Raw genomic sequence first — 16,595 nt, forward strand, 5'->3', positions numbered from 1 at the left:
ATGTTGGCCAGGCTGGTCTCAAACTTGTGACCTTGCGATCCACCCACCTCAGCCTCCCGAAGTGCTGGGATTACCGAGCCCGGCTAAAATTTACTTTAAATGTTTCATATAGGCCGGGCGCGGTGGCTCATGCCTGTAATCCCGGCACTTCGGGAGGCCAAGGCGGGCGGATTGCCTGAGCTCAGAAGTTCGAGACCAGCCTGGGCAATGTGGCAAAACCCTGTCTCTATTAAAAATTCAAAAAATTAGCCGAGCACGGTGGCCTGCGCGCCTATAGTCCCAGCGACTTGGGAGGCTGCGGCTGGAGAATCGCTTGAACCTGGGAGGCGGAGCATTGCAGTGAGCTGAGATTGCCCCACTGCACGACTTCAGCCTGGGTTTGTCTTAAAAAAACAAACAACTTTGTCTTAAAAAAACAAACAAACAAACAAAAACACCAAAAACTTTTCTATATCGATATGCATGTGTATATATATATATATATATATAAACAAAATGAGGAGTGAGAAAACAAATATGACAAAATGTTGATGTTTGTTGAATCCAAGTAGAAAGCATGTAGCTATCCATTGCGTTATTTTTTCCAACTTTGCTGTAAGTTTGAAAATTTTCATAATACAAAATTGAGGGAAAAGCAGGTTTAGAAGATTTATAATGATTCATTAAATATTCATTTTCAGTACCAACAAGATTTTCACCATATGGTAAATGTTGTTCTACTTGACCACATAATGTAATAGAGTTCAAAGAGCTCCACAAATCTTTGAAGCATTCTTTGAAAGATCACAAAAAAATCATAAGGGTAAAATACACTGCAACATTAAATGGAACTGGGACTAGTTCTACTTTTATTTATCTAGTAAACTAAGTTTAATCTCAATAATCCACTTTTGTCTCACAATAAAATTTCAACAAACTGGCAGCTAGGAAAAAAATTACTAACAAGTATAAAAATAAGAACTTTACTCTTCTGAAAAAAATTGTTCTTATACCTAGTTTTGTAAAACTGACAAATTTTGTAAAATTTTCTAATTCCATTAGCATTAAAATTCACATTGACAGAATGTAAGATAATATACCTTTTAAAGGATAATACTATGTATCTTTATTCCTTGTAAAGGAAGTTGCCGCTGTGACTACGGGTTACAGAGTGTTTCAGATTTGTTCTTTTTCCTTTTTTTTTTCCATCTGAAATGTTCAAACAGTAGAGACTGTGGGTCTGTTCTTTTTCAATGATCCTTCTTATCACTTTCATTAGTGTGCTTCACTGTGATTGAGTTATGAATTCTCTTTGCTGGGTGTGGAGCCATTTATTTGAGTTAGTTTCCTTAAGCTCCTTCTGGGCTAGTTATTTTCCTCATCACGTCTTTCACTGCCTTTGCCAGGGCCTGTTACAGTGTGCTGGATGGCAGCAGTTCTAGCGCAGATGTACTCATCGCCTGGAAGCACGGATAATGAGCTCCACTCCTTTCATGCTCAGTAGAGCTCAAGCAACACGTGGAGACCTCCGTGCCAAATGGGAGAAGCCTTTCTCTACAAATCTGTGCAGACACCTTTACCGCAGAAGCTGAAGAATGATTTTTAGAAGATTATAAGGCACTCAAGTATTAAAAACATTTGTTAGGTATCATCTGTGGGCTGATAGCACGCAAAGTGCAAGAGATACAAAGAAATAAGATTTAATCTAAAAGCTTAGAGTCTAAACGCAAAAAATGTAAATGTGGAAAAAGAGCTATATAAAAGTAGGCTGGATGTGGTGGCTCACGCCTGTAATCCCAGCGCTTTGGGAGGCCGAGGTGGATGGATCACGAGGTCAGGAGTTGGAGACTAGCCTGGCCAACATAGTGAAACCCCATCTCTACTAAAAATACAAAAAATTAGTCGGGTGTGGTGGCGGGTGCCTGTAATCTCAGCTACTCTGGAGGCTGAGGCAGGAAAATCGCTTGAACCCGGGAGGCGGAGGCTGCAGTAAGCAGAGATCGCGCCATTGCACTCCAGCCAAGGCGACAGTGTGAGACTCCGTCTCAAAATATATATATATATATATATATATATATATATACATAAATATATAATGCGTATGATGTGTCCCAACATATTCATTGTGGTGTGGTCTTGGAGTTAGAGACTTTGCTGTTTATCCTGGGGCAAGTTATCTGGGTGTTTTTGTTGGCTTTTTGTGGTTCTTGGTTTTTGTTTTTGCATTTTGGGGCTTCAACAATCTCATCCTCATTATAAAATTCCTACCTCCAGGGTTAGTGTGAGGATTTGTAGGCCTCGTGGGACATGGACAGTGTGGTTGCTCAGTAAACATTTGCTTCCTTTCTGTGTGGTCAGTGGCTGCTTTGAAATCCAGCGGAGGCCACGCCCATGAGGGTTTCAGTGAGAGGTAAGAGAGGAACAGCACTTCCTCTTCTAATGCAGCTGCAAGCCTCTAAGCACACATGGGTGGAGTGTCAACAGCACTCTAGCTGTAATTGATTGTCATTATTGGTCGGAGGAGATTTCTTGTTCTAACTTTGAGTCATAGAGGTATAAAAATGTCTCATGTCTAGAGCTTAAAATAACCCAAGTGAAACAATAGATGTTATTTCATTATTAGCATAGGACAGTGTCTGCCACATGGTAAGGGTTTAATAAATGATAGTCATTATCGTTATCACTATCATCCTTAATTTTATACTTGGGAAAGGTGTAAAGCCTAAAAGTTAAATTATCCTAAGTCACACAGCTCATAAATGGCCTTTGGCTGGCCATTTGATTAATATTGCTGCTATAATTCATTAGATTGAAAATTTGATTAGGACTGGATTGAGGTAAATTTACTCAAAATTACTGTTGTATTTCCAGCATCTACAGCAGCACAGAAATTTAACAGATACTTATGAATATTTGTTGAATGTGTGTGTGTGTGTGTGTGTTTAGCATGGCCTTTTTACCAAGGTAGACCTGGATTGAAATCCGAACTCCAGTACCTTCCAGATATTATACATAAATTTAGGCAAGTTAATCACTTTCAGTTATAACTTTCCCACTTGTTAAAAATGAAGCTAATCAGGCTGGGCACGGTGGCGCATGCCTGTAATCCCAGCACTTTGGGAGGCCGAAGCGGGCAGATCACCTGAGATCAGGAGTTCGAGACCAGCCTGGCCAACACGGTGAAACCCCATCTCTACTAAAAATACAAAAATTAGCCAGGCATGGTGGCACGTGCCTGTAATCCCAGCTACTCAGAAGGCTGAGGCAGAAGAATCATTTGAACCTGGGAGGTGGAGGTTGCAGTGAACCGAGATGGCGCCATTGCACTCTGGCCTATGGTACAAGAGCAAAACTCCATCTCAAAATAAATAAATAAATAAAACTTTAAAAGTGGTGCTAATCAGATTTAATACCTATTTCACATGCTTGTGGATAAGCTTAGATGGGGCAATACATGCAAAAACTATCATGCCCAGTATTGGTGGAGGCTGCTTCTTTTCATTTTGTCTCCTTTTCCTGTGCTCTTTATGAAGTTTTCTCTCAGAGTTAGCAAACATCATGATTTGCCACAAGAGGGCAATACTAAATTGAAATCAAAATCTGTGCTAAAAAATGTCTTTTCCTAAATTAAGTGATTACCTCTCTCCCTCTCCTTTTTCTTTCTCCCCACCCCTCATAAACGTAGCTAGTTGTTGAGTATTTCTTGCTTAGAGTTCTGTTCTTTTCCTTCAACCCGTTCATCCGAAATCTGTCATCATAATAAAATCTAGATTTGTCAGGGACTTTAGAAGTTATATTGTGCAGTGGCTCACACCTGTAATCCTAGCACTTTGGGAGGCTGAGGTGGGAGGATTGCTTGAGTTTAGGAGTTCAAGACCAGCCTGGGCACCATAGCCAGACACCATCTCTTAGAAAAAAAGAGTCATATTGTCACATAGAACAAATTCCACTCTCTGCAGCTATTCTTCCCCTCTAGTTGACCTTGACTTCTGCTTCTGTGTCCCCCTCCGTTAAGCTAACACAACAGTCCTGAGTGTTTGTGCTGCACTTTTCTTTCTGAGAAAGTGCCTCTTAATTATTCTAACTTTACCTCAAACTCAGCATAGGAGACTAAACCTAAACCTATGTATATTTCTTCTAAAAAAAAATAACACTTCTGAGTTGTATAGGCTTAAATCTCAGAGTTATGTTGGATTCTACCTCATCCACAAAAATCACACTGTATTTCCTTCCTTTATTTAATCTGCTTACTGCCCATCTGTTGCCCAATCTCATGCGTACTTACCCCGTCTAAATTCTCTTTTCTCATCTCTCAGTCATTTGACTTTTTGGTCTTCCAACCATTGCTCTTTAGTCCATCTATTGGATAATGAGCTCTTGGAATCCATAGACTCATACAATGTGGGCTATGTTCTGTACTCTTCCTGTGAGAGACTCCCATTTCCTACCCCCGGACAAAGCGAAGTTTCTTTTTCAACCCGGACTACATTTAGCATTTGTCTGTGCTTCATGACAACCATGGAGAGGAAGCAGGGAGAGCTGTATGCATTTGAGAGGGGCTCTACAATTTGTGAGAGCATTTTTTTTTAACTGGAAAAGACAATGTTACTAAGTCACATAGGCTCTTGTCACTAATGATGTGTACATTTGCCCATCAGAAATGCAGTGCCATACACCAACTAATTTTATGAGAAATACTGATGTTAAGAGCATTGTGTGTGACAATAATAATACTTCTAATAAGGCAGAATAAAAAGATCTCGCTATCTAAGGGCTTAATCTGAACTTCATTTTTTGGCTAGCAGAAGAGTATTTTAGAAAATTGTTAAGTCAAAAATTAAGTAGGTTAAAATGCTTGTTTCTTTTTGTTTATTTGTTTTGGGTTTTTTAAAATTTTTATCTGTTTAAGATGACACAGTCTCGTTCCGTTGCCCAGGCTGGAGTGCAGTGGCACAACCTTGGCTCACTGCAACCTCTGCCTCTTGGCTTCAAACAGTTCTCGTGCCTCAGCCTCCCTAGTACCCGCTGGGATTACAGGTGCACACCACCACACCCAGCTAATTTTTCTATTTTTAGTAGAGATGGGGTTTTATCATGTTGGCCAGGCTGGTCTTGAACTCCAGGTGAAATGCCCACCTGGGCCTCCTAAAGTGCTGAGATTACAGGCTGAGCTACCAGGCCTGGCTCCTCATATGGGTTTTAAATGTATATCTAATTCTTATTCCTTCTTTGCTTCTCTTTTTGAAGACTGAATCATCTAAGTGAAATAAGACAGACACATCGTGCAAATATTGTATAATTTCATTTATATGAGATACCTACATTGTCAAATTCATAGAGACAGAAAGTACAATGGTTACCAGGAGCTGGTAGGAGGGGAAACCAAGAAGAAACACTTGGTTTCTGTTTAGTCATCTCTTACCAGGCTTGAACTTAACCTCAGATCAGCTGAGTCTGGGTGGTCTAAATCTACATAATTAATTGAAAAGTAATAATAGTTTGACAATAACACTTACTGAGTACATACGAAGTGCCAGGCTTAAGTGTCAGACATGATCTACGTCAAGAAACAGTTTTAGGCAGATTTACAAATGCCATATTAGTTTACTATCCTCTACTATCTATTTGCTCTCGAAAGCAAGTAAACAAAACCACATATCCCATTCCAGAATCAGGAAAACAAAGAGACATTTCTCTGTGCCAAAGAGCCTGTCAGCCAATAATATTTGCGAAGCTTACCACGCAGCTTACGGTGTCATGTGTTATGAAGTGGAAATTTCTGGACAGGCTATATTTCAATCCATTACATTTGTTTATGAAAACAGGCTTGCAGGTATTGCTGATCTTTTATATAGAAAGTCTATTCTCTAGGAAAGAATCTGGTTCAGTTAATTATGATGGAGAGAATCATGCATGGAAACAACAGTTCAAAACCGACAGTAAACCCACCTCAAAGCAAAAGCATTTCTGGTTTTTCTCAAGTAGCTGTGTTAATGTGGCATAAGAGAAAGCCTGACTAGCAGGTATAATTAAAGTATGAATCACAGGAATAAGCATGAGTAACTATGAAAACACCTACAAGAAATAAGCCCATTATAACATGATAAACTTTAGGGAAGCATGAGTGAAGGGTAGGAGAAAAAATCCTAATTCCATGTAAATGCAATGATGGGCCTGAGTGGAAACATATTGATAAACAATAGCATCAATGTATTATTAGTACAGCATCTGTGTGAGGCTGTGGAACATAGCATATTCTGCCTTATGCTTTATGGGTACTTATGTTCCATATTTCCTTTTTCTGAGAACTGCTTGAGGTCACGGATAATGCTTCTGTCTTTTTATAGAAATCACTTCCCCACCCAGACCTTAGTAATGTAGACAGTAGACATAAAACATATCATTACATACATGAATGGGCAAATGATAACCTGTATCGTAGAATGTACAATACATTTGCCCTGGCATGTAACACTTTTAAAGAAAACTAAATATTGACATCCAACATACTAAATGCAACTTATGAAACACCAATGATGCATTTTTAAAGACTTAATCACAGTACGATGATTTAATGAAAAACAAGAAGAGAATGTTATATTTTATCGTTTCATATCTCAGCAGTTTGGCACTGGATTCAGTTGATAGGAACAGCAACATGGCAAAAGTTGAAAGGAAACTGTTTGGCCTGGGTGGTTTTTTGTCTTTCAGGCAGAGTAATGAGTAAATACAAAATCACCTCTGGTGAAACACAGTCCACTGGTGTTTATGTCATGTCATTTCATTAACTGACAAACAGAATTACTGCCTCTCCCTTCCCCAAACCTGCAAAAGAAAAAAAAAATTGAAGAGTATTTAGTTAACAAAAACAAATTTAACACTTGGAGTTAAAATGGCACTAATAGTGACTGGTCATTTTGCCAATATGGGGCCAAAGATGTGAATATGGATGGAAGGTGTTTTGAGATGGAGTCGTTCTATCACTCAGGCTGGAGTGCGGTGGAGTAATCTCGGCTCATGGCAATCTCCGCCTCCCGGATTCCAGTGACTCTCCTGCCTCAGCCTCCCAAGTAGTTGGGACTACAGGCGTGCGCCACCAGGCCCAGCTAATTTTTGTATTTTTTAGTAGAAACTGGGTTTCACCGTGTTGGCCAGTATGGTCTCCAACTCCTGACCTCAAGTGATTCTCCTGCATCAGCCTCCCAGAATGCTGGTGTTACAGGCGTTAAGTCACTGCGCCTGGACCATACTGTTTACATTATCTTATCTGTTTTAGGTTTACATGTAATTTTTAATGTTCGTGTACATTTAAAAAATTGAAACCAAGAATCTTGACTGGCTCTGAAACTTAATTGGGAAAAATGTAAAGCACTTTCGTGGAATTTTTCCCATGATCTGTAGAATAGTTTTTAAACAGATGGTTCATATGGACAAAGCAATGAAAATGCAGAAATTAAAAGCAGATCCTTAAGAACAATATCTGAGTTCTCAGAAATCCTATAGATGATGTCAGGACGAGATGTAAAGCAGTCGTTTCTTTTGCTGTCAAGGTTTTAAGGGAACAGAAATTTATTAGGTGAACCTCCACCGGAGGAAGGATAAAGCCTGTGGGTAGGAGTTAACTATTTATTTCAAACTCCAGTCCACTTCAACAATTTGAAAATTTTCCCGCTCCTAGGACAATTCCATCCAGGTGCCAATAGGAGATACTAGTACTGTGATGCAAATAGGTATTCTACTAGAAGTAGGAGCACGTAAGTAGAGTGAGGATGACTTGAAAAATCGTCCCACCTTCCCAGCTATGGAGTGGGGGCAGGGGGAAGAAACACCTCCAGGCTGGATCATTGAAGCTGAGGGGTGGGAGAGCGACGGGACAATTTTTCAACGTGGAATTCAAATGCATTCGGTGGGGAAGTGTGAAGTAAAATCTAAACGAACGCTAGACAGTAGTATCTTCCATCTACGCTTCAAAATACTCAAACTTTAGGGAAACTTAACGTTGGTTTCTCTCCCAGAGAATTGTAGGGAGTGGGTGGAGGGGACACTGTTAGGGGAGGTATATTGGGAGTCAGATCCTTTTGTGGAGCGAGGGACCCCGAAGTGTCACCAAGGGCTAGCCGAAACCAGGGGCCCAAGAGGGGACAGGGCTAACACCCCAGCCAAGGCCGGAGAGCAAGCGCGGGGCTGCAGCGCGGGGAGCCCTGGAGCCCAGTGCGGGCGGACGGGTGGGGCAGGAGGGCAAAGGGGCGAAGGGGCGGGGTGGCGCTGGGTGGGAGCGCGGCGGCGGGGAGGAGGGTCTGGGAGCCCGGGTGCGATTTGCAAGCGCTCTGAGCCTGCGTCCGCCGAGGGGGAGGGTTTCCCCAGCCCGGCCGGAGTTGCGGCTGTGCGCTGCTTCTGGCTCACAGCGCCGACGACTGTCAAGGGAGTTGGGGAGTGGAACTGCCGGAAGTGTCTGCGCGCCGTGAGAGAAACTTTCCTGCTCTGGCCGCTGCCCGGAGCCTCGCCGCCCCTGCGCTCCGAACGACTATGCGTCCAGATGACAACAACCTGAGCGGACTCGCGCCTCGGCCCGCCGCCCGCGCCTGCGCTCGCCTAGCCTCGGGGGAGGAAGACTGAGCCCGGCGCAGGCGGCGCGGCGCTCGGGGCCCGTTTCCTCCGCGCAATCAGTCCCCTCGCGTCCCGGCGCCTTCCCCGCGATCGCGCGACCCCAGCGCCCGCCGCGGCCGCCGGCTGCCCCCGCCCTGACCGCCGGCCCGGACGTGTCCGCGGCCGCCGCTGGCAGCGCCTGTGCCATGGGGCTGCCCACTCTGGAGTTCAGCGATTCCTACTTGGACAGTCCAGATTTCAGGGAGCGCTTGCAGTGTCACGAGATTGAGCTGGAGCGAACCAACAAGTTCATCAAGGAGCTCATTAAGGACGGCTCTCTGCTCATTGGGGCGTTGAGGAGTAAGTAGGGCTGGCGGGGGAGTGGACACCCGGATCTGGAGAGTCCCCGCGGGGTGCGGGTCCGAAGGGTGGGTTGGAGGAGTCGGAGCTTCTTTTGTTTGAATGGATTTGGGGACAAAAGCTGAAGAGCTCCCCTGCTGGTGGCCAACAAAGTTTGTTCTTGAGGTGTTCTTTACTTACTTACATGTCTACAGGGATGGGGAAAGTTCTCTACAGGGCACTGGAATATATCCTGAGGAAAGTCGTTCAAAGTCATCTCGTTGTGTAATGCTCCTAGGAAGATGTTGGGGACTTTAATTTTTTTTTTAATTTATTGTGTCTATTAATAGTTTGAACTAAAAAAGCCCTTAAGGGGGGAATCAAGAGTTTGTCTTAAGGATAAAATTAGGCTAGTTTAGTGATATTGAAAGAAAATTATTAATGTCTCTCATACGTCAGTGGCTTTTCATTGGACACAGTCATTGAGTTGGCTTTTTAAAAAGCATACATTTGCAGTTTTGCCATTTTGTAAGATAATGGAAGACAGCAAGGCATCAGTGCATTTTAACTCTGCAAGTTTTCTGTGCGTCTTAGTTTTGGTTTGCATTGTGTGGGTGTTGGGTGTGTCATTGGGATGAAAGTTAAGGGGTTAAAGGCCAATCAGAACTTTTGATGATCTGTAGAATATAAAGACTGTTATAGTCTATAATATAGGGCTTCTTCCACCTCCTTTCCCATACACCTCTTGATCAAATTTTCCTTCCTCCTTTTATCCTCTGGATCTTTGCTTTCAATTACTAAGACCTAAGAATATCTGAAACTGAAGAGTTTCTCTTACAGAGAATTGAGCACAATTACATGATATGGCTTGTTACCTTTCCCAGGAGGTATTTGCATCTTAAAAAAAATTTATTTTTATTTATTTATGTATTTATTTATTTTCCATCTTCAAAGGAGCCTGTGAAAAGTGTTTGCATCTTAATAGAGGCTTCTGGATGTTTTAGCTACTGAAATGAAGCCGTGGAATCTCTGGTCACTTAAAGCTGGGTGAATGAGGTACTTTCAAAAGGTAGAGAGACCTTTGGGTGATCTAGTAACCCCCAGGACATATATGGGGGCATCATCTTTGTATAACAACATGATAGGGATGTGTGCGCCTAAAACTGAGACAATACTAGTATTGGATCTATATTTTGAAACATGTATTAACAGTAAGGAGAGAGCTTAGCAAGATGTCTTGAAATTAATGTGCTCCAAAATATCTTTTATTTTTATCATCCCAAATATTAAAACATTTACTTAACCACTTGTGTTACTTAACCAAGGTAAAGATAATATATTTTATGCCCATATTCACTTAATTTCTGAATTTGAGGCTACTACTAATAATGGTATTTACTGTGATTTGTGAAAAATATAGTTTGTCTGCAATTCTTGCCACCCTACATAAACACTAATGTGAACTGTCCTTCCTCTGGCTTGCAAATCCTGGTTAAAGTCTCGCGGGACTAACCTCTTTGCATCTAAGAGAGCATGATGCCTCTTCAAAAAGAGCTGCATCTCAGAGTGTCAAATGCCAAGCCAGTTCTTGTTGGAGGTGCCAGATATTCTACATTTTTCTCCCCGCTGTGCTTGAGATAAACTTTAGTGTTTCAGAAGGTGAAAATACTTACATACCTGTGATAAATGCTCTGACATGTACGTTATATTACGAGTGACATTACATTACATACTTTATTATGATGGTTGAATCTAGCTTTGTAAAAGTCGGGTGATTCCCATCATTATAGGTTTGTTCTTCCATTCATAAGTGAAGAAATCTTGGGAGCGTAGGCTCTTTGAAGATATAGGCCCTGCATCATTAATTTGGCTTATGCACTTAAATATACAACCTGCTGTCTTTCTAGGATTCTTAAGTTTGTGGTGAGAGTGTATTACTTTAACTAACGTTTGATTATTACTTCTTTCATTGTGAGAAGGAAAAGATTTTATTCCTTGGTAAAAGGATTCCTAACAGCAGCTGCCAAATGGGAGGGATTTTGGAGCAAAGGAACCCTTGAAGTCACTCTGTAGCACTGATTCTTTTCGTACCAAGCCACCTTTTGTCCCTTGGGGAGGATGCTCTGAGGCTGGGCTGCAGCTGCTTGGATAGGAGGAGTGTGTCAGAAAGGATTTGAAGCCTGCTTGGTTCTATCACTGGCTGCCCCTGCCCTGACCACTAGCCCAGACATGTCCCCTGGCATAGCTGGCAGTGCTTGTACCATGGGGCTGACCATTCCGCTGTGGGAGCATCCCTGTACCATGAGACTGCCCACTCCACTAAGGGAGTCCTTCTTCCCCCAGTCTGTCCTTTCTGTTTTTCTTTCCTGCCTGGGGAGGACTTCACCTTCCCTAACTTTATATAGACTATTTCAATAGATGTATCCATTACCCATTTCAGTTTTTTTAGCACTGCACTGTTATTTTTATTAATAATTAATGCATTCTTAATGTAACCTTATTAAGCAATCATCAGTGTATTTCTAAGCATATTATATTATTTTTATCCCTGTTGTTAACTTTTCCCATGAGACTTTTGGCTTGCACTCTCTTAGGTAATACACGCCTGACTATTCCAATAAGAGTCACACATGCTCCTTGCTCTGTGGTTCAAGTTGTAATTTCTTCAGTAGACTATTTGGAAGGCTCCTTTAAATTGAACTAGAAGATTTCAATTGAACTAGATAATTTCAATTTTAAATAATACATATAACATACTTAACACGTGTTTAAACATCCATTATTTTTATTTTATTTATTTATTTATTTTTTGACATGGAGTCTTGCTCTGTCGCCCAGGCTGGAGTGCAGTGGCGCGATCTCGGCTCACTGCAAGCTCCGCCTCCCAGGTTCACCCCATTCTCCTGCCTTAGCCTCCCAAGTAGCTGGGACTACAGGTGCCCGCCACCACACCTGGCTAATATTTTGTATTTTTTTTTAGTAGAGATGGGGTTTCACCGTGTTAGCCAGGATGATCTCGATCTCCTGACCTCGTGATCTGCCCGCCTCAGCCTCCCAAAGTGCTGGGATTACAGGTGTGAGCCACCGCGCCCGGCCAACATCCATTATTACGTTTCAGATTCATGTCCACTTGGAGAAAAAGGATAATAGTTAATTAAGTGTATCGACCTAGACTTGGATTTGAATTTTGGTGTTATCAAGTACAGTGTGATAGTTGGCAAGTAAGTTAACCTCTCTTAGTCCTAACTTTCATGTGAAGTGAGGAAAATCTATACAAATCTTACCATTAGGATTGTTTGCTCATTTTGTTTTATGCCACATAGATATTTTGTGAGTGATGTTTGAAAATATTCTTACTGGTGAATAGTTTTAGTTAATGGTGTATGACTGAACATCTTTACCCTTTTCATCAAATATAATTCTTTGAACTGTATCCTTTTAACAGGTCTCAGTCTTAAAATTTGAGCTGTGAAAAAGTAGGTTACTTTTGCTTATTAATTTTTTTTCCTTTTAGGAATTATATTCAAAGAAACATTTCAAAATTGATTTTTTGTATAATTTACCTTTTACTTTTTCTTGTCTTTATACTTTTGAATTCAAAGAGTCATCTTTAAGTAAAATGAGCTTTCTCCTTGTAATAATACACGGACCCCAAAAAAGAGACAAAAAGAGAATAGACAGAAATAAACAGAATGGAAACTTGATAAGCAAGGAGATTTTTATTTATTTATTTATTTTGAGACAGGGTCACTCTGTCATGGAGTGCGGTGATACAGACACGGCTCACTGCAGCCTCTACCTCCCAGGCTCAGGTGATCCTCCCACCTCAGCCTCCCCAGTAGCTGGCACCATAGGAATGCACCACCAGGCCAGGCTAATTTTTGATATTTTTTGTAGAGTCGAGGTTTTCACCTCGAGGTTGTCCAGGCTGGTCTCATCAAACCCCTGGGTTCAAGCGATCTGCCTGCCTCCACCTCCCAAAGTGCTGAGATTACAGGCGTGAGCCACCATATTCAGTGCCACAAGATTTTAAGTGTTCTAACCACACACACAAAAGTGATAAGTTTATGGGGTAATGATCATATTAGCATGATTTAGCCATTCCACAATGTATCAAATATATATAACATCATGTTATATCTATCAAAACATTATATTGTACACCATAAATACATACAACTTTTATTTGTCAATAAAAAATAAAAAAAGAAATAAATAGCAAGAGTTATACTCACTGAATTGAATTGATTGGGTGGGGACAGCATTATCAGCATTCCTTCTCCACCCTAGCCTGCAGCATCTTGGCTATCCTTTCTTCCTTATTTCAGTCTTCTAGTTCCCTTAAGCTGCAACTGGACTGCTGTTTGGTTTGCTTTTTGGAAAATGTTTCTAAACTTGTATGTTTAGTATTGATCAAAGGAAAAAAAAGATAATGGACTCTTGTATACATTTAATTATTTATTGTGATAATTAAATATACACAAGCATGGAACTCTAATTCTATGCTTATAACATTCATGCAATCTTAAAAGCAAATCAGTTTACAAAGTAAATAAAAACAATATTGTGAAACCAATACAAAACTTGTCAGCAACATTTAATTAATCTAATGGATGATGTTATTGTGCCGAAGCTCATTTTCTTCTCAGAGATTGCTGATAATATCTAGTGTGTTGTTGATGATTCATTTTCTCACACTTTTCCCAGTTGCAACCTGCAGTTCTTGAGAATCTTCTTGCCCTGATGAAGGCCTTCCTTCCATCAGAAGCTTTATTTGTTTATTACTCGGTCATGTTGCCTTTGTTCTGGTAGCAGTTGTTCCTGGCACTAGTGATCCATGACCCAAATGAAGATGGCACCGATTATGTTGATGATGTGGACAATGCAGTCAGTTAAGGCATTAGCCAGAGGAGAGCACAGTTTCTTAAAGGTGTCTACCCTGAGTGTCCACAGACCTCAGTTGGAGATACGCTGCTATGATACATTTTTGATTTGAGAATTAAGTGGGTGTTTATAGTGAAGGAAAACCCTAAGTGCAAATAACAGGTGGAAACGCCTTAGACAAGATGAGGCACCTCTGCCTTTCGTTTTCTGTGTTTCACTAATGCAACTTAGCCTTTTTTCACTCAGTGTTTTACTTTTTAAGCCAGCTTTGATTTTGTGTGTGTGTTCAGGGCCCACTTAGCTACTAGAATTTTTGGTGGCACAAGGAAAGAATTAAAAGGGGGAAAAAGGCAAGTTTACAAAATTTGAGACTTCCCATAGTTACTGCCCTATTTACTTGGTCATCCTTTAGCTTCTTGTAAGAACTGCCATTGTTTTAGGATATTTTTGGTTATATAAATTTGCGCGTAGGTTTTTTTTTTTTTGGAAGTGGAACTCATCGCAGATTCCTGTTTGTTTTGCAAGAGTTCCTTATTCCACTAAGGTTGTTTGCTTGTGTAGTTGGGCTGCCTAATCAGAGGTGTGGAGGTGTAATTACTTCAACCATTCATTTACTTCTTATAATCATTAGAATTTAAGTTAAATGAGCAGAAGTAATTGCATCTTTCAGATGAGCTGTAATTAATTTTAGGAACTAGTAGATTAGGAATGTGGTGCTTTAAGGTTCTGTTTCCAGAGACCTGTTGCAAGTAAAAGCAGTTATACTTGTGTTAATTTAAATGTGAGCCTTGGCACTCATTAGAGTGAAATTAAATTGGGCTGGCTATTTACTTCCATCTACCTCTCTTCTCATGATCTCCATGAGCTTAATAGGTGCCCTTTAACAGTATCTTTATTTCTCCTAGATTTCTTTTTTCAGCCCGTTGTAATTAAAGGCCTCTCCTGGGTTAGGTCAGAGAATGGGTCGCTGTCGGAACAAAAAACAGTTCCTGTCTAGTGGAGACTGGCTTAGCAATAACTACCTTTTGCACTGCCTGTTACAGTTATGATCAAGGTACTTTCAGAGTGCAGGAAACGCAGGTAACCACTACACTTTAAGTCACTGAAGAGCTGATTTAGCAAGTGTCCATTCATTTATTAACATTTCTTAGAGTACAGTGCTGATTGTGTTAATGATGGTGTTTAAGAATTATTCAGATTATATAAGGTGAAAATGATAAAGCTTACATTAGGATTGCTTTCTTTTCTTTTTTTTTTTTTTTGATGGAGTCTCGCTCTGTTGCCAGGCTGGAGTGCAGTGGCATGATCTTGGCTTGCTGCAACCTCTGCCTCCCCGGTTCAAGCAATTCTCATGTCTCAGCCTCCCAAGTAACTGGGATTACAGGCGTGTGCCACCACCCCTGGCTAATTTTTTGTATTTTTAGTAGAGATAGGGTTTCACCATGTTGGCCAGGCTGGTCGCAAACTCCTGACCTCAAGTGATCCACCCACCTCAGCTTCCCAGAGTGCTGGGATTACAGGCGTGATCCATAGCACCCGGCCAGGATTGCTTTGGTGTCAAGTGCAGTTTTTATTAATGTATATATGGAGAGTGGCAAATCTTTTCTCTAGATTCATAAACAAATAATATCCTAATATTTTAAAATTAGGATATTAAGCTGCATTAAGTAAATGATATGCAATACTGAAATGCTTATTTTAGATAGATAAGAAAGGTTGAAGGAAAGGGGGGTTATTTAGTCTAAAGTCACTTTCATGAATGCTGATTTCTTGCCAGAGCTGTGATTGCCACCTTTTCTGGCCCAGCCATCCCTGCTGTATGAATGGTAATTTCTGCTCATTTCAGCCTTCTAGGCCAGTGCCAGCCTCCCTGCAGCTCCACCTGCCACCCACCAATTTCACCTTGCAGCTCTGCCAGTCTTCCTTTTCCTCTAGCTTGCTGAACCTCCGCCCAGCATCTGATAATCCTTATAGTATAGCTCCAGTTGTTCAGGCCTCATCAACCACGGGCTGCTTCTTGCTGACTTTCATCCTGAAAATTAAAATCACATGCTGAGGCCAGGCGTGGTGGCTCACGGCTGTAATCCCAGCACTTTGGGAGGCTGAGGTGGGTGGATCACTTGAGGTCAGGAATTCGAGACCAGCCTGGCCAACATGGTGAAACTCCGTCTCTACTAAAAATACAAAAAAGTTAACCAGGCATGGTTGTGCATGCTTGTAATCACAGCTACTCAGGAGGCTGAGGCAGGAGAATAGCTTGAACCCAGGAGGCAGAGGTTGCAGTGAGCTGAGATCGCGCCATTGCGCTCCAGCCTGGTTGACAGAGTGAGACTGTCTCAAAAAGAAGTAGAAAATAATAAAAACACTTGCTGAGCACCTGGATCTGGAAGGCACAGGACCTGTGCTCCATCTTTTACAGCTGCCATATTCTGAGTTATAATGGCTGGTTTTTGTATAAGCGTAGCAACTTACATAACATTTGTTCACCTTAATGGCCCTTGAAGCAAAGGAAAAGAGGCAGGATGATAACAGGGCAGTCAATGGAAATGTAATTATTTTAATTATTTTGCCTTTGGCTAGGTGAATTCAAACATCAGCCTGGATATTTCTGGTAGGGTAGATTCTTCTCTCTAGGATTCATTTGCTCTTGATGCCCAGGTTGGAATGCAATCGCACGATCTCAGCTCACCGCAACCTCCACCTCCCGGATTCAAGCTATTCTCCTGCCTCAGCCTCCCAAGGAGCTGGGATTATAGGCGGCCATCATCACGCCCAGCTAATTTTTTGTATTTTTAGTAGAGATGGGG

The 16,595-nt window shown here is 41.4% G+C and overlaps 1 protein-coding gene and 1 long non-coding RNA gene across 2 annotated transcripts in view; one reads left to right on the plus strand and one right to left on the minus strand.

The window, feature by feature from the left end:
- Nucleotides 1-5,262: 5,262 nt before the first annotated feature.
- Nucleotides 5,263-9,048, minus strand: LOC134756473 (uncharacterized). The gene is made up of 2 exons (XR_010129183.1): nt 8,726-9,048; nt 5,263-6,804 (listed from the first exon to the last, which is right to left on the minus strand). It is a non-coding gene; the product is annotated as an uncharacterized lncRNA (long non-coding RNA).
- Nucleotides 8,285-16,595, plus strand: part of ARHGAP42 (Rho GTPase activating protein 42) — a 303,541-nt gene continuing 295,230 nt past the window's right edge. The window contains exon 1 of the mRNA XM_019037646.4: nt 8,285-8,925. Coding sequence (XP_018893191.1) covers nt 8,772-8,925 — 154 coding nt within the window. The 5' untranslated portion in view covers nt 8,285-8,771. The remainder of the gene's footprint in view (nt 8,926-16,595) is intronic.

The sequence above is a fragment of the Gorilla gorilla genome, chromosome 9, assembly GCF_029281585.2.
Source record: "Gorilla gorilla gorilla isolate KB3781 chromosome 9, NHGRI_mGorGor1-v2.1_pri, whole genome shotgun sequence".
NCBI classification, from domain to species: Eukaryota; Metazoa; Chordata; class Mammalia; order Primates; family Hominidae; genus Gorilla; species Gorilla gorilla.